Genomic DNA, 19,424 nt, shown 5'->3' with positions numbered 1-19,424 from the left:
TTAATTGGACAAAATAATTTCAATCTGAACATCACGTTCTGAGAGAGTGAGTTTAATTGGAATGCCACCAAATCATTTGCAGTACATTTCTGCAATGTCACAAACGTGGGTCCCGACTGCGGTTGCACAAATGTAGGTAAGTACTTATCTTTCATTATAAAAATTATCTTAAATATTTTTAAAAAAGTTGTCTATGAATTTTTGGAGGAAGTGGAAGCAGCTATTTTGTCATTATCGTTCAATTTCGACCGCGTATAATTTATATACGCCTTTTAATATAATAGTTATAATAACGTATCTATTCATCGTATTGTAACTGTTGTATATCGCTATAATTACAGCCAAATCGACGGGGGCTACGACATATTCAGTAAGTAAAAAATCGTACATATTCGTTTGGTGTCTGTATCTGTATCCTTGAACAAATTATGTTGACATGTTCTTTTGCATTAATTTCTAAAAAGTAAATATTTTCTTTTATTGAAGTAAGACATGAAACGATTTTACTTCAAGCGCATAGTTTACAATCATTATAACCGTGTTACACTTTTTGGTTATACGCTCACACGTCAAAAACATGGCTAAAGTTTACATGACCTAAAAGTACATAAACTTTTTGACAGTTGACAGTTTACATTTTATTCTTCATATTACTCGCTTGATTTTCTATTCCTACCGCTGTTAATAAATGGAATAAATTAGATTTAGTAACCTATTTTATATTAATTTGATGGATTCTTTAATTTGTTCTAAAATATTTTGTTATCATTTTCTGTCAGCTAGGCAATTTATCAAGTAAGTCGTTTTGTCGCCTACGCCTAAAATAACGCAATAAAGATAGATATTTAAATATGTATCTTTATCTCGTAGTTCAGTTATTTTAAAATTAAAATAATCAGTATCCAGAGCGAATATCGAATTTAACATACTTGAGAAATGACAAGTGAGATTTTTTTCGCGCCGGTTTTGACAGTACTGGTACCAACTTTTCAAAACCATGCATATGCGTGAGGATGCGTGAAACACCTCCATATTAAAAGTATTTCAATAAGCGAATTTTGCAAATGATGCAACAAATGGTCAATATTTTGAGTTTATTTAAATCCTAAGCTCTCCTATTGAAAAAAAGTGAGCTTGCATTTTGACGTAACATACTATGGACGGGAAAGGTATTCTTACCCGTTCGGTCGATTGATGCTTAAGGAGTAATACAGAGAGGAAGAGAGTTAAGAAGTACATCCTAGTTTTTATATAATTTTGTATATATAAGTACTTCAATGTCATTCATGTTAATTTCTTTCTAATTGGAGCTATTGTGTACATATAGTTTAGACCTTTTCAAAGAGATTGGTACATAATATTAATATAAAAACACTAAGGATGGAAGGATATTTTTACCTGCTTGGTTGATTGATGTTTAAGGACTGGAAGGGTATTTTTACCTTCTGCGCGGGCCTCATTTCAAAGTCAGAAATTAAGGAATTACATATTTAATGTTTTTATATGAATATTATGTACCAATCTCTTTGTACATTATTATCAAATCCCGTTGCCAGCTGTCTGCTTGTGTTTAAAAACACTTGTCTGAAGTGTGTTAATACTAATGTCGGCTTGTAGTCCCGTGGTAGTGTTGTGGACTTTTGAGTCAGAGTTTCTCGGTTCGAACCCACTCTACCACAATTTGATACCTATATCTATTAATGAGCTGCTTAGGCTCACAGAAATAGTATGAAATCGAAATATTTTTGCAAATAATAAAAACACAAAATTTCCTTTAATTTTTTAACCGCGTTAACTTTGTTCCTGAGAGACACCCATGCGCGGCGGTATTTCGCCGTTTTTTAAATGATTACTTTTATCATGTATTTAATTAAGTCAAAAACGTTCAATGAGATTCATTGTGCCTTTATGGTACTCTATAATACACTTGTGTCACATTATTCTTGAAATATATCGTAATATAAACAAATAAAATCGTAACATAAATAAATCAAAGCACGCATCGTGTGTCACTCTTACCCACTGGCGATGCATAGCGTCGAGAGTGAGACAGATATAGGGCATGATTATGGCACGGATTAATTATCGACCTCAAGAAAAATCAGGGATCTGTTCTTTTATTTATCCTTGTGATGTTACAAATTATTAGTCAGATATTTCAACAGATGTCATAAGGCCAAGGATTGACGTATTATTTTATTGAAAGTTCCACAACATGAAAAAATCCCTCTAAGTTGAACTGAGGTTCGAAACTTGGAGCAAAGTAAAAACACATACGCTTATGTCAGCCGCGTAAGGGGGCATGTTTTGTGAAAACACATACGGTTATGCGAGCCGCGCGGATCCGGTTAAAAAAATAAATACATAAAGGATGAAAAAAATGTTGAATGATATTCGACACGGGACATACAAGGAAAAAATTCACTCGGAATGAGATTCGACATTGGACCAGTCAGGGTTAAGTCACGTTTTTATGGGTTTTCAGATGGATCCCGATGAGAAACTCGAGGATCTGCTGTCACCGCCGACGATTAAACTGGAAGTACCTGACGAGGTGGCGCGCCAGTATCGCCTCGTGGACGGAAGACTCATAGCCATGGACACCGATAACAACATCATCTCGCAGTTCTCCGAAGAGGCCGACCTGTGTAACTTATTTCTATTTATTGATATATTTTCTTTTCATTAATTGATTCGGCAGTCACTTTGTGGTAAAATCTATCCATTTTTAATTAATGTTTTACTTAGTAAATACCACTATTTCTTAAAATATACTGTGACACGTGTTTCGATGCATTCCGCATCATTTTCAAACACCGTAAAATGAAAAGTGTTTGAAAATGATGCGGAATGCATCGAAACTCATGTCACGTAGATTTTAAGAAATAGTGGTATTATCTAAGTAAAACATTAATTAAAAAATGGATATATTTTCTTTAGTTAGTTTATTCATTCAAACCCTTACCCGCACCCCAATGGTGCATAGGGCACTGCGTCATATAAATACAGTATTATCTTGATCGTTAACAAATGAAGGAAAGATGATCAGCCCTCCGCTTCAGGTACCAGTCCAGGGTAGTATTGAATAAATATTGCAGTGATTAAATCACTAATATTTATTTGGCCCCCCCTGGGAATCGAACTGGGGACCTCCAGTACGGGAGCCTAGCGTGCTGATCATTACACTACGGAGGCGGACAAAAGTTGGTTTATAGGGTATTGTATTTTGAATATTGAAAGCATTTACTTGTGGATCACAGTGGTATATAATTTTTTGAGAATTAAAAAGACTTTTCTTTTTGAGCCACTTACATTTTTTATTAACAACCAACTAGTTTCGGCAATAACCTGTTGCCCTCTTCAGGGTTTATTTACAATTACACTACGGAGGCCGACACTATATGCGATTAGATTTTATTAAATGTTTTCTTTTTTTCAGGTTTATCAAGTCAGGCAGATGAACTCCACAGTGTGTATTCTGAAGACCAAGAAGTGGAAAGCAGTGCATTGGACGAAGACACGGTAGACTCTAATGGTATGTATCACTCAAAAACTAATTATTATATATTAGAAATATCAACATCCAGAAGGTGTCCTATCTGGGGCATGTGCTTAGAGGAAAGGACTATTAAGTTTTTGCACCTAATACTAAAAGGCAAAATAGGTTGATGAGGTGTGGGCAGAAGGCGAATTTCCTGGCTCCGGAATATACGAGGTTGGACGGGGATTAGAATAGTTTAGGTGCTGTTTAGAGCTGCCCAAGACAGGGACATATCGTAGTCATACAGGAAAAAGTGACCAAGTGCATTGTTTTACAAAAACGTGATCATTGACTATTTGTTATCTGACTAGCTTAATATTGCCCTGAAAAAATCCCAAAGGATTTTAAACTTGGAAGTATAATATATTGACTAATTAAAAATGACTAACTGCATTGGTGTTTATTTTCTTGCCAAGCAATAGTGACTTAAATGGCCCTCCGGAACATTTTACGTTTTGGTAGTTGGTCACTTTCTCCTGTACGACTACGATATACATAGTCAACGTTGGGGGGACCTTACATGGTCCATAAAGAAGAAAAATTCTTGTTTTGTTAATATTTTATTATTTATTTTTATTTTTGAAGGAATTACCCGCAAAGCGTCTATTTTAGATGCTAGTCTGCAGGTAGGATAGTAAGGATAGGGAAGGTAAATGTGAAAAATACATCACAAACACCCAGATCAATTGAAAATAAATCTTCCCTGAATTCATTTTGCAATTGGCGGGAATCGAACCCACGACGCTAGTTTTGCAGTCGAGCTCCTACCCAACTACGCCACGGCGCCTGCTGCATATTATATCTGTTAAACGATGACAAAAGATGTGCTATTTTATTGATAATACATATCGGTGTTTTTATCCTTGAGTGATAAATGAATAAATAGCTGATATTACAAAATGTATCACATCATGAGTTTATATTCGCACATAAATGCGTCATGAGATTTATGATATGTATAGGAGTTCCAAAAATTTGAGTAATGTGGTTGTCAATCATGGGTAAAATGGTGAATGTCGCAAGTGTGTAATGAGATCAGAAGCCCTGTAAATACCCAGATACCTATATCCTTCTTCATCTATGTTGAGATGTCAAAAATGTAATGATATGATTGTTTTATTTACCAACTTAACACATTTCGGACAGGTGTTTTTTACGCCTGTGGACCGCTGGCGATGGAATTTGAATTATTTACATGTAGTTAACACCTCAACAAAGAGATTGGTACAAAATATTCGTATAAAAACATTAAATAATTCCTTCTTTACTGACTTTGAAATGAGGCTGGCGCAGAAGGTAAAAATACCCTTTTCGTCCTTAAGCATCAATCGAGTGAACAGGTAGAAATACCTTTCCTGTCCTTAGTGTGTTAATAAACATTTTTACATGATTACCCATAAGCATATTAGTTTCATAACTTTCTTCTTCGTTCTCATGATTGTTTTCTGATTTCAGATAATGTATTAGTTCAACTCATGGACATCAGGACCAGCCTCTCGCGGCTCAGAGTGATGTTAGAGCAGAGAATTGGGACGGACCTCTCCGACTATGAATTCTGGCTCCAAGACTCAAAAATGGCAAGCAGATTTTGTTTAATTTAATTTTCCTTTAAATAGGTACCAATCCCGATACTTTACTGCGTGGATAAAGTGATTAAGTCGCTAACCGAGTAAATTATCAATAATTGCAATTGGACCAAGAATTACGGAGCATACAATTTTTTAAACTTTATAAAATAAATCAACTTTGTTTTAACCATTTTCTCTTGGTACACTTTTTCCAACCGGTTTCGACAAGAACCTTGTCATCCTCAGGGTTTATCTACTAATTCTAAAACATTGAAATACTCATAGTTAGGTTATAGTTAATTTATAAAAAGTGGTTAAAACAAAGTTGTTTTATTTTATAAAGTTTATAAAATGTGCCACAAAGTATCTGCGAAAAACATTCAAGAAAACATACTATTTTTGCTATGACATTTAAGTTACAGATAGACATGCTACTTATTAAGCATGCTCTCTAGCTGTACATAGGTTGCTACTTAAGTCGTGAGATATGGCAACACCAGTGTGAAAATGTGAAATCTGACATTGTCTCTGTAAAGTTTGCCATTTTTAATGGTAAATATACTCATAACGTTTTGTCATACGAGTGATATTTTTGTAGTTTACGGGTACTTGAAAAATAAATTAATGAAACTAAATCGTGAACATTTTTGTGCGAAGATTTTCTATGACTTTCGGCGTGGATTAAACCAACAACAGTATGCCGGTCAACTCGCTGCGACTTTTGGTGATGAAGCACCATCTCCAGCTACCAAGTTTCGCTGGTTTTCTGTATTCAATTGTGGTCGCATTTCGTTACAGGATTTCACGAAGGTCGACTAAAATCAGCTGTTGTGTAGGAGAAAATTCATTCTTTGCGTGAACTTATATTGCAATATCGTCATGTGACATACTGTGAGATTGAGGCATGCTTGGGCATTAGTTCCACTCGCAGTTTTATGTATTTTTCACATTTTTACCTTCCCATCCTTACTATCCTACCTGCAAACAAGCATCTAAAATAGAATCTTTGCGGGTTAATCCTTTAAAAAAAATCCATCAATATTGCAAGAACGATTAGACGGCCCCTATGTAAAGTACTCTATCTGAAAATCTGTTACTTTACAGGAGAGAGCTTAGAAGATTTTTTCAACATATTTTTTTTTTATTAATTAACGGTTTTATCTGTAATTCTAAACTAGTATTATACATTAAAAACACGATAAAATAATGTATTAAATTGTTTTAAAACTTTATGCTTTGTCAAAATTGAGTAGTTAGCGTTTTAGGAGTTCAGTTCATTTTGAAAATTTGATGTAGATAGCGTCTTATACGCCTGAAAACTAGGCGTAATTTATTTTATAATTTTTTTTTGTTTATTTATATTTGCAGATAACGGTCAGTTGATAACGTACACCAAATATCTCAAAATTGACAAAAATGTAGTTAGAGCACTTTACGTAGGGCACGTCGATTTGTTGTTATTGTTTTTATTTTTTATTACATGTTTTTGTTAATTTTTTTAGTTGGAGAGCCACAAGACCCTGGTGGAACAGTGCATCGACAGGGCAGGGCTGGTGCAGGTCAATATTCAGATCCGACCTAATCAGAAGAGAATCAATATTGTCGATGTGCTTAAACCGGACGAAGAGTTCTTGCACATGGCCAAGGAAGACAGACTCGCCTTTATGGAAATGCCGTCACTCGAAGGTATGTAAAAATGTAAATTATTTGTAGACCAGTTTTTTCCAATAAAACTGTTAGACAAAACTGGTGGTTGTTCAATAGAGTTTTTGAGTGGTAACTCTCCTTATCATTCATCGTTTGATGTGTTATATAACCATCTTCTTTTTCTTCTTCAAACCCTTATCCGCACCCAATGGTGCATAGGGCACTGCGTTGTATCGAGTGCAGAGTTATCATGACCGTTACTGACATGAAGGCAAGATTTATTAGTCCTGGGTTTCAGGGACCAGTCCAGGGTAATATTAAATAAGTGTTAGGGCGTTATGTTGTGCACTATGTACATGGAATTTTACCGTCCGGCACTTCAGTTAGCATATAAAACGGATGATTGGCTTGGATTGGCTTGTGCTTTTGTCTTTCTTTCTTCCGATTGGTGTGCTTGATCGGTGCATGATCATGGTGCGCATAAATTTGATCATGCTAAACTGTCGTAGTCGGTTTTATTTTTCAAAACCAGGCTGCTGGACTGTAAAATTCCCTGTAGTGCACAAGCTGCCTTAGAGTGTAATATCACCAGTATTTATTTTCACCCACGCTGGGAATCCAACCCGGGACCTCCAGGACAGTAGCTAAACACGCTAACCATTACCCCACAGAGGCCGACTAGCCTACATAAAATAATATATTTTAATATTTGTTTTAAGGTCCCAACGATATGGACCCCGGAGCGCAGCTCATGGAAGAGGTGGGCGACGTGGAGTGCGTGGATGACGTGCTGGGCAGGAGTGACGCGGAGCTGCAGGGGGGCGCTGACACGGAAAGCCAAGGAGAGGGGGAAGTCGACCCCCTGCAAATCACCCAAGGGGGCGTGTCCAAACTGGCCAAGTGGATGGTCGACGCGCAGTTCAAAGCCGACCAGATGAGGCTGAGGATACCGGAGGATCCCAAATTTTGGTACATAAGGCTTTCAATATCCATTTATATTTTACATTTTTGTCAATCTTGACATAGATGAAGAAGAGTATGGAGATAAATATGTAAAAAAAACAGAAATGATGACATTTTGAGTGTGTCCACTTCTAGTTCACAAATCTGGATTATCTCTAATTATAGCAGTTATTTATCATATTATTTTTTGACATCTCAACAAAGAAGTCTGGGTATTTACAGGGCTTATGACCGTCATAGAAACCTTGTTCTTGAATCACTTGAACTTCACTAGAGACATCTATTGGTGAGATGTAAAGAAGCTTTTTACTAAGCAGAAACTCTTATATTAGTATGTGAGGTCCGAATCCTGGATTATAATCACACACATGAGAAACGCTAGAAAATACCATTTTCATTTTTATTATTTAAGATTATAATTTGTCCAGATAATTTATTTACAACATTTTGAGTGTGTCCAAATACTTGTTCACAAATCTGGATTATCTCCAATTATAGAAGTCATTCATTGTATTATTTTTTGACATCTCAACATAGATGAACAAGAAGTCTGGGTATTTACGGGGCTTATGACTGTCATAGGCTGGTTTATGTGACCACTTTACACGCGTATAACATTAACCAATTTTACCCATGATTGACAACCACACTACTCAAATTCTTGGAAGTTCTATATATATATATATATGATCCAATTTTGAAACATTGTACAAGAATCACTAGAATTTTCACTAGTAACATCTATTGGTGAGATGAATAAGCTTTTCTATTGATCAGAAACTCAATAAATTAATCGTTTATTATTGTCATAGGTCGATTCCCCAAGTAAGACACTGGATACAGTGGGCCGTGAGACAGTTTAATCTCACCGGAATCAAGCTCTACGATTGGTCGATAACAGGAAAGCATCTTTGTGAAATGTCCCTTCAAGAATTCAAGTAGGTCACTTATTTTTCTCAATTGCCGTTTATAGAATATGATAAGTTACTCAAGTCTTCTCTACAGTGAGACCTCTTGCTCAGTGTATTACCATGTTCAGTATATTACCATGCTCAGTGTTTTACCATGCTCAGTGTATTACCATGCTCAGCTTATTACTATGCTCATATATTACTAATATATTACTATGCTCAATAGATTACTACGCTGAGTATATAACCACTCTAAGTATATTACTATGCTCATTATATTGCCATGCTCAGTATATTACCATGCTCATATGTAACCACACTCAGTATATTACTACGCTCAGTATATTACCATACTCATATATTACCACACTCAGTAGATTACTATGCTATATAGAGTATATTTCTTGGCTGAGTGCACCATACGCAATATATTACCAAACTCAGTTTATTACCATGGTTCATATATTACCACTGTCAGTATATTACCATGCTCAGTATATTATCATGGCTAAGACATTCTTCTAACCCTTGTCCGCATCCAAAGATGCTTAGGGTACTGCATTCTATAGACGCACTGTTATTTTGATCGTTTATTGCATGAAGGCGAGGTGATCGGTTCTGTGTTTCAAGTACCAGTCCAGAGTGATATTAAATAAATAATAACAGGGAAAAATCACCTTTATTTTGAACCTCCTGGGACTCGCACCGGGGATTTTCAGTATGGTAGCCAAACACCCTAACCGTTACACTGTGGATACGTCCATATATAAGGGCAATTTTTCATTCATTCAAACCCTTTTCCGCACCCCAATGGTGCATAGGGCACTGCATTATAAACACAGTGTTATCTTGATCGTTAACACACGAAGGAAAGGCGATCAGCCTTCCACTTCAGGTACCAGTCCAGGGTAATATCGAATAAAAATTAGAGTGGAAAAATCACTTATATTTATTTGACCCCCCCTGGGAATCGAACCTGGGACCTCCAGAACGGTAGCCGAGGCGGACAAGAGCAATTATAAGAGCAATTTTAAATGATGCAATGTGATTTGGTTTTCTTTCAGAGAAAAATGTCCATCAGATCCTGGAGACTTATTTTGGACACATTTAGAACTCTTGAGGAATTGTAAATTTATAGGTATGTTGAATTATATTTTTTTCATTATAAAATAAACTATCGTCCTGCTTCTACACTCAGAAGCCGATATTTATTAAATTACTTCTAAGGGTGAAGACTGACCGGAGCCATTTTGTCGTAACGTAACATGTTACGATGCGAGTATTCGTATAGTCGGTACAGCGAGCCGAGCGCTCCATCCATAGTTTTGGATGCTCGCTGATGCTCGCCGCGAGCGATGTTACGACATTACATGACGAAATGCTCCAGTCAATCTTCATCTTAAAGCCCTCCCCCCTATCATCTATGTTCCCACTGATAGGAAATAAAAAATAAAAAATAAAATAAAAATAATTAAATAAATAAATAAATAAAAATAAGAAACAGCTCCTACTTCCTCTTCATCCTTCAACATCCCAAGGACCCAACTCTAACATTTAGAATTAGCATCACATACAGTGTTTGAAAATGATGCGGAATGCATCAAAACATGTCGCTCACTCCTTTCAACAACGTCATATATCAAAAATCATCAATTTTCAGTTGTGCATGTTTCCGGAATGCCCAGAAAATGTTACTATCTCCCAGCAAAAGTGGCATATTTTTAACGTAATATTTACCTGCTACAGGGCAGAAAGTGTTGTTTTTGCATTTTAAAGAAGAGGTATTGTTTTATTATTTTTTTAAATATACTAAATATTTTTCAAATGGAGAAAAAATATTCAGGTTTTACCTAAAAAGATCCGTTGCACAGTAAAAAGTTCAATAAGTGCCTTGATATTTGTTTTTAATACATTTTATCATATTTTTAAACTTTAAAAACGATTTCCTGAAAAATCTAATTATTTGATATATGACATTGTTGAAAGGAGTGAGCGATGTGTCACAATAGATTTTAAGAAATAGTGGTATTTACTAAGTAAAACATTAATAAAAAACAATTATTTTCCAGCTGTGGTACAGAATGAAGATCCCAATGAGCCGGATACTCAAAACACATCTTCGACAAGTCCGGTAGCCATAAGGAAGAAACCAAAAGTAAGTATGCTTCTTCAAACCCTCATCCACACCTGATAGTGCATAGGGCACTGCATCATATAAATGTGGTGTTATCTTGATTCGTCAACGAATGAATGATATTTGAGGCCCTGGGTAATATTCTCCTTGTAAAATAATGCACCTTCTCTAATAACTTTTAAGAAACGTCTTAAGAGACATTAATATTTATCATTAGAATCCTAACTGTCCATCAATCCTCCCTTAGTTTTTCCCTCTACCTCCTTCCTTAAACTCCCTTTTTCCTTTGCCCTCCTTATTTTCATATTTTGTTTTTTATGTTTTTTTTATATTTTAATTTGTAATTTATTTATTTATTTTTTATATTCAAGTACTCGGCTGTCCAAACTTAAAACACAGTAAGGGAAATTTTTTTGTAGTATGTTTTTTTTGCATTTTTGGACTAAGTAGATTCTACGTAGTCCAAAAATGCAAAAAAAACGCACTACAAAAAAAAAGTCCCTTTCTGTGTTTTGAGTTTGGACAGCCGTACTATCTACCCTCTGATTGCAAACAGCTATATAAGGTATCAAACGTCTTGATCAATATCACTAGTCTGTTTTTGTTTGATTGGAAGATATTGCTTTTTAGCAATAAGCCCGCTAATGTACTTTTTTATTTTCTGTACATGAAGTTTAAATAAAAAAATGATTGAATAAATATTAGAGTAAAAAATCATTATTTTATTTGACCTACTACCTGAGAATTGAACTCGGGACCTCAAGTACGGTAGCCAAACGTGCCGACCATTACTCTACGGAAGCGGACAAAATTATTATCATCCTTCAATTCCGATATTGATTTTACGCGATGTCTTATAATGTTTTGTGTCTTTAAACTTTTTTTAAATGAAAACACTTGTTTTTTATCACTTGAGCTATATTTATTTTAAGTACCAGTTTCGGAAGCTACAGATGCATCCATCTTCAGTTCTGAATATAATTTAGACCCGTAGATGGAAGCATCTGTAGCTTCAAAACTAGTCATTCAAATAAATATAACTCAAGTGGTAAAAAACAAGTGTTATCATGTACAATTTCATCATGTCTTACTACAAAATGAAGGCTGAAACATTGTTTGCAAGTTGTGTTTGAGAATATTTGAATTGTGGCTGAGTAGTATCAAACCTCGAAACTAGCATATTATATAATTTATATTTGAAGCACTAACTTTGTGATTTTCCATTTTATAATTAAAATGTAACTTTGTTTTAAAATCACTATAGATGTTTTATTATAACTTAATTATAATGTCTACCGGTTTCGAAGCTAACCGCTTCTTTATCAATACTGATTTATCATTCTTGATAAAGAAGCGGTTAGCTTCGAATCCGGTAGACATTATAATTAAGTTAAAATAAAATATTTATAGTGATTTTAAAACAAAGTTACATTTTAACTATAGCATATTATAATATTATCAAAATATGCTGTAACCACAGCATTACAACACGACTCTTGTTATTTTTAATTCCATTTTTAACGGTATAAAACTAAATTCTATTTGTGATTGCAGGCTACTCCGCCAGAGAGCAAAGTGTCCTGTAATACCTCCATCACCCTGATGTCGGCCAGCGTGAGTCGGAGCGGGTACAACGGCCAGATCCAACTCTGGCAGTTCTTGCTGGAGCTCCTCACCAGCACCGATCACACGCAAGTCATCCAGTGGATCGGTAAGACCCCTTTTCTTCTTCTAAACCCTCACCAGCAAGACGGCTGTCCAAACGTAAAACACAGTAAGGGACTTTTTTTTTTAAAAAACGTTTTATTGCATTTTTGGACTAAGTAGATTCTTCTTAGTCCAAAAATGGAGAAAAAACGTTTTTCAAAAAAAATGTCCCTTGCTGTGTTTTAAGTTTGGACAGCCGAAGACCTCTTTAATCCGAATGCCGAAAATGTACCCTCTGTTTGGACTAGTGGAGCGTTCGTATTGCAGTACAGAGAATCTGTAGGGTATTTTATATCAAATAAAATGAATATGTATTGTGAAATTTTGAATTTTAGATTTAAAATTATGCTTAAATTATCTATTAAAAAAAAAGATCTAAGTACCTTCTTCTTTTAAACGTATAACTCATATAATACATATTTGCTAACTTTTTTCATTTTCATATTTTTAATTTTTCGTTTTCTCTTATATGTAATCAAATATTTGTAGTTTATATTAGCACTTTTAATCTAATTTTATTACTGATAATATCTATGGTCTTCCTGCCAGTGATCTTTATCATAACCAATATAATGTTTACCCACACACAGGCCATGCCTTTATGGGATCGTTTTTTGTATATTTTTTATATATTTTAATATTTTATATATTTTTGTACTTGTAATTATAATATATTGTGAAATGCAAAAGAATTTCAAATTAAGAAAGAAATGTTTTTACTAAACCTTTTAGAGAAATAAAATATTTTGTTTAGTAAAGATTTATTTAATGACAAGTGAAAAGCTTTGTCTCGCAATTTACGTGAAAGCATCTTCTCTGGTACAGGAATATCCACTTGGTTAGTCCATTCTTGGCATGTTTATAAGGCAGACACCGCTCTTGAATTGGGAATATGTGCTACTGCTTCAGCGTCAAATATTTCTGCAACTGGTGTAATGTTGGTGGTAGCATGGATTTCTGTTTTTAAGAAGCGCGGGAGGGATGTTTGGATTAGCGAGGGTTTAGATTATAGAGGTCCGGCTATTTTTATGCAGTTTATTTTTTGACTAGTTATTTTATTCACAACATACACTGAACATATCGCTCACACCTTTCAAGAACGTCATAAATCAAAAATTGTAAATTTTCAGTCATGCATGTTTTCAGAATGCCTGGAAAATGTACTATATCCCAGAAAAAGAGGCATATTTTTAACTTAATATTTACCCGCTACAGGGCAGAAAATGTTGTTTTTGCATTTTGATGAAAAGGTATTGTTTAATTATGTTTTTAAATATACTAAATATTTTTAAAATGGAGAAAAAACCTTCAGGTTATACCTAAAAAGATCTGTTGCACAGTAAAAAGATCAATAAGTGGCTTGATATTTATTTTTAATACATTGTGTTGTATTTTTAAACTTTGAAAACGTTCTCCTGAAAACTCAAGTTTTTTGATTTATGACGTTCATGAAAGGAGTGAGCGATATGTCTTGTGATATTTAAACGAGTGTCACTTCACATTTAAGGTACAAACGGAGAGTTCAAGCTTCAGGAGCCGGAGATAGTGGCCCGATTATGGGGTCTTCGCAAGCACAAGCCCACCATGAACTACGAGAAGCTGTCCAGGGCTTTGCGGTACTACTACGATGGAGACATGATATCCAAAGTTCACGGCAAAAGGTAAATCATTTGACTCACAACTCTGTTCTGCAGCATCGGCATCATGTACAGACCAAGAATGCTACCCCATACGAGAGAGAGACCAACTACTAATTTAAAGATGAAGAAGAATATGGAAGTCTGGGCATTTATGGGGCTGACGACCATCATAGGCGGGTTTAGGTGATCACTTTACACACGTGGAACATTCACCAATTCTACCTATTATTGGAAGTTCTAAGATGTCTCTAGTGAAGTTTTAGTGATTCAAGAACAATGTTTCGAAATTGGTTCATATATATAGAACTTCAAAGAATTTGAGTAGTGTGGTTGTCAATAATGGGTAAAATTGGTGAATGTTACACGCGTGTAAAGTGATCACTTAAACCAACCTATGACGGTCGTCAGCCCCGTAAATGCCCAGACTTTCATATTCTTCTTCATCTTTGATGAGATGTCAAAAAATAAAATGAAAATAACTCCTGTAATTGGAGATAATCCAGATTCTGTGAACACACTCAATTGGACACACTTAAAATGTTGTAAACTAATTTTGGTGCTTAGACGATGTGGTGTTAGCTTCCTGATTTCACAAATTTTCTGTTAATGCCATTTTCACCCAACTTATGTATGTATCTTTGTAATATTTTTCCAGGTTTGTGTATCGTTTTGTCTGCGACCTGAAGCAGCTCATTGGCTACGATGCGGGTGACCTTGCCAAGCTCGTCAACAAGGGGTCCACCAAATACGACAACGAGGACTCCAACAACTTCACAGTCTACTCGTGAGTCGAGGACATGGGTTCCCAGCGCTGGCGGTGCCGTCCTGCCGTTACCGGCGGAGAGAACTACAGACCTTAGAAGGCGGAAGGAAGGGAAAGGATATTGTCTCTATATTTAGGAACAACATAGAGGAAGAGTCTAACTTGAGTCTAAGAGAAGGATATGGGATGTCTGGGTATTTACCGAGCTTATGACCTGTCATGGGCTGGTTAAGTTATCACTCTATACGCGTGCAACATTCAGCATTCTATCCATGATTGACAACCGCATTACTCAAATTTTTGAAAAAGTCCGTACATTTTTGACATTTCAACATGGATGAAGAAGGATATGGAAGTCTGGGTGTTTACAGGGCTTGCGACCCGTCATAAGCTGGTTAAGCAATCACTTTACACACATACAACATTCACCATTCTACCCACGATTGGTAACCACTACTCGAATTTTTGGAAAGGATATTGTCTACATTTTTGACATCTCAACATGGATGAAGAAGGATATGAAAGTCCGGGTATTTACAGGGCTTATGACCTGTCATATGCTGGTTAAGTGATCACTTTACACACGTGCAACTTTCACCATTCTACCCATGATTGACAACCAAGCTACTAAAGTTTTTATAACTCCTACATGTATCATTAATCTCATGAAGCTCTACATGTGAGTTCACTGGAGCCATCTACGTTTGGATTTGGAAAGCTCTAATTTTGCAGAGACTCTTTTATGTCTTTATGATCCAAACACCGGATCATTTTTACATATTTGTAAACACCTTAGAACATGATTTTCAGCTCATAATTTGACCAGTTATTTAATTCACAACATTTTGATTGTGAACAATAGATTATAATATGACCGGTTAATTTATTCACTAGTGCAGGGGTTCCCAAAGTGTGCGCCGCGGCGCTCTGGTGCGCCGTAGAAAGTAAAGAGGGGCGCCGTGAGTCGATCCTCTATCATTATCCGAAACCACAAATATTCTCGGGTACCTATGAAGCAACAATTTATTTTTTGAGAGCTAGCATCTTTCTACCCAACAACTTTTATTGTAGGTACCTACCTATTTCTTTCGACTGTAATATATGTACACACATATTTAGTCACATTGTCTTTTCCAAATAGCTGACTAAAGTAGGGCGCCGTGACAAAATACTAAAGTTGTAAGTGCGCCGCGGGCTGAAAAAGATTGGGAACCCCAGCACTAGTGTGTCTAAATACGTGTTCACAAATCTGGGTTTTTCTATTCAGTCTTCATCTATGTTGAAATGCGAAAAATGTAAAAATAACTAGTATTTGGACACACTCAAATGACAAAATATTGTCTCTCCCCATTCTGGCAATTTTCTTCCCCCATTTATGAATTTTTTTACAGGGGTTCGCCACATTAAAATAGTTGAGAACCTGTGGTCTAGAATGAATTATAGACATCTGTACATACTTGTTTTTCATATAATTTTGTATATATAATTACTTTAATTTCGTAACTCTTAATTTCTTTCTAATTGGAGCTATTCTTTTAACATATGACGCTGTTAACGCTGAAGGAAAAGTACTAATTTATTGCACACGCAGAGACTAAAATAAACACATTACTCAAAAGGAATTAATTATTCAGCCTCTGGCATGCAGTGCCGGATCAGGGCGTTTTATAAAAAGAGCCGAATTGTGATAAATAGCTCGCAATAATAAAACAAAACTGGTGTTCAATGTAAACTTTCACTACATGCTGATTCTTCTAACTCTCATCTGTACCCAATGGTGCATAGGGCACTGCATTTCATCGACATATTGATATAATTATTTTTAATTACGAGAATACAAGGTTATGAATTCTGCCAGTCTAAAGTTATCATTATTAATAACAATGTAAAAGCTGGTTTATTTAAAATCTCAAATCTCCTTTCAAGAAGCACGCTGTCCGCCGTGAGCAGTGTTAAGTATCGCGTGTGTTGCTGTTCCTTCAACAGATAGCGCTGCCATTGCGATAAAAATCCGTTTATTTTAAAAACATAATTTAATGTCACTTTCATTTGAACGCAACATTTTGTAAAAATTTCAAAGCAATGAATAACATTGGGAGATTTAAGATTTTGAACAAATAAACATCATTTTTTTTATTTATTCAAATACAACATCGTTATAAAATTTCAGAGCAATCCATGAATTACTTTGGGAGATATCAAGTTTTGAACAAATGAACATTTACTTTTTTATTTATATAGATTATACAGTAAAATAATAAATTTGTTATGAATTTTCTTAACACACTAAGTACGGGTGTTTTTTTACGGCTGCGGAGAGCTGGCGATGCGATTCGATAATTGTGTACATATACACCTTATTTTTTTATTTACGTAAATAGTATATATTTATTTAAAGAACAATTTTAAACATATAAAAAATATTTTTTTGCAGAGACCCACCAAGCCATCTTGTGTGTCTTGTCAGTGCAGTTCTTTTCACATAAGTTTGTATTGTTTTTATCCATTTTAACCTAATATACACACAAAAAAGCGAGAGAAAATTAAGAATATAAACTTTTTACAATTTTCGTAGAATTGACTCTTGATCATTTACCCATTCCTTTATTTTGCCTTTGTTCCATATTTTATTTTGACCTCTAACCCCAACCAACAAATTAAAAATGTTTGAAATGATATATTGCAGTGTTTGACTCCCATATTTATTGTTAATTCTTGGGACTATCAAACCTTCGTTGTGTGTAAAATCAAAGAGATTGTTATGGAATATGTATATAAATAATAAAAATATAAAACCCTTATCCGCACCCCAATGGTGCATAGGGCACTGCGTCATATAAACGCAGTGTTATCTTGATCGTTTACGCATGAAGGAAAGGTGATCAGCCCTCCGCTTCAGGTACCAGTCCAGGGTAATATTGAATAAATATAACAGTGAAAAGAATCACTAATATTTATTTTACCCCACTTGGGATTCGAACCCGGGACCTACAGAACGGTAGCCGAGCGTGCTGACCATTACACTACGAAGGCGGACAACAATATGTATATAAAAATATTTAATAATTCCTTCTCTTCTGCCTTTGAAACGAGGCCGGCGTAGAAGGTAAAAATACCCTTTGCGTCCGTATCATCAGTCGACCGAACGGGTAGAAATACCTTTCCCGCCCTTAGTGTGTTAATATGGAAACATTTTTTTTATTGTGATGTACCAATTTCGTAGTATGAATTTCGACTGTACTTTTTTGGTTTACTGTAACATTGGCTTTTAACTCTTTCCACTCTGACCATTTTTTCTCATAACTGATCAACTACTCTGATAAAAAAATGCGACGTTTTTCTACCATTAAAATAAATATTTTGGTTCCCTAATTTTGGGACACTCTTCTGGCAATTCGTATGACCATGTTAATTAAGATTAACTGTATTTATCTGAAATATTTTTTGGTAAAATATACTTGGGTGATAGAGAAATCAGTGACTTAAGTTATACTTGCGCCGGGCCAGACATTGTGGCCCACGGAGCTGCCTACTAGAATCATACGGGCCTGAATGTCTGGCCTACAGAGTGGTAAGAGTTAATATTATTGCGTACAAATATTATATAGTTATACGCAGTGATCCTATATTATCAGTATCTCTTACTGATGACGTGGGATTTCTGTAACAATGTAAAAATATCATAACAGGGTATTAACGTAATATGTTTTTTGTAATTTGAAATTTATAAATCGATATGTATCCGGCTCACGAAATTTACGGTGTCTTATTTTAATTGCTACTAAACACATGTCTATAGAATGCATATGGCGTACAATCCATTTCTTCTCTATCTTTTGGCGTTGTCTATAGCAGTGGTCTTAAACTTTTTTTGAGAAAAGATCCTGTTTTTTTTTAAATATCTCAGAACATGAATTTATATTGATTCCTGGGATCAGGACTCAATATAACCCTAATGTATGAAGCATGGAGTTGGCAAAATAAGTATGAAAGTATACTGAATGCAGTCGAAATGCGATCTCCCAGATAAATGTGTATCAAAAAGATGTATTATAGATGTTCGAATGGTGTTTATGTAAGGAAAGAATGCAAGGCTGAGATAAGCATTATCAATACATTTCTTGAATGTTTTTTTGCAGATACTTTGTGGGATATTTTATAAACTTTATAAAATTAAACAACTTTGTTTTAACCAATTTTTTTTTATTATTAGTATACTTTAACCTACCGGTTTCGACAAAAGCCTTGTCGTCATCAGGGTTTAATAAATTCTAAAACATTAAAATACTCATAATTAATTACATTCCCTTACCAAAAACTTATATGAAGTTTAGTGGAAGTTTTTGGTAAGGGAATGTAATTAATTTTGAGTATTGAGTATTTTGATGTTTTAGAATTTAATACACCCTGATGATGACAAGGTTCTTGTCAAAACCGGTAGGTTGAAGTGTACTAATAATAAAAAAGTGGTTAAAACAAAGTTGTTTGATTTTATAAAGATTATCAATACAATTGAGAAAGGTGTGATGAGATGGTTTTGGTATGTGAAT

At 35.0% G+C, this 19,424-nt stretch overlaps 1 protein-coding gene across 1 annotated transcript; it reads left to right on the top strand.

The window, feature by feature from the left end:
* Positions 1–228: 228 nt before the first annotated feature.
* Positions 229–19,154, top strand: LOC148303012 (DNA-binding protein Ets97D-like). Its single transcript, XM_088270714.1, has 12 exons — positions 229–370; positions 2,486–2,648; positions 3,440–3,535; positions 4,997–5,118; positions 6,612–6,795; positions 7,476–7,725; positions 8,532–8,657; positions 9,695–9,768; positions 10,700–10,785; positions 12,319–12,475; positions 13,979–14,132; positions 14,767–19,154. The coding sequence occupies exons 2-12, from the start codon at positions 2,486–2,488 to the stop codon at positions 14,897–14,899; spliced, it is 1,545 nt and encodes a 514-aa protein (XP_088126840.1). The 5' UTR covers positions 229–370; the 3' UTR covers positions 14,900–19,154.
* Positions 19,155–19,424: the final 270 nt, after the last annotated feature.

The sequence above is a fragment of the Brachycentrus maculatus genome, unplaced genomic scaffold (assembly GCF_059751285.1).
Source record: "Brachycentrus maculatus isolate JH-2025_06_01 unplaced genomic scaffold, ASM5975128v1 h1tg000393l, whole genome shotgun sequence".
Taxonomy (NCBI): domain Eukaryota; kingdom Metazoa; phylum Arthropoda; class Insecta; order Trichoptera; family Brachycentridae; genus Brachycentrus; species Brachycentrus maculatus.
The sequence above is the reverse complement of the archived record's forward strand: the minus strand, read 5'-3'. Positions and strand labels throughout refer to the sequence as shown.

Bases quoted from the DNA above. Each gene is read 5' to 3' on its own strand.
- LOC148303012 (XM_088270714.1), top strand. From the start codon at position 2,486: ATGGATCCCGATGAGAAACTCGAGGATCTGCTGTCACCGCCGACGATT. The intron at 8,658-9,694 runs GTAGGTCACTTA...GTTTTCTTTCAG, and splicing joins ATGTCCCTTCAAGAATTCAA to AGAAAAATGTCCATCAGATC. The intron at 14,133-14,766 runs GTAAATCATTTG...ATATTTTTCCAG, and splicing joins TCCAAAGTTCACGGCAAAAG to GTTTGTGTATCGTTTTGTCT.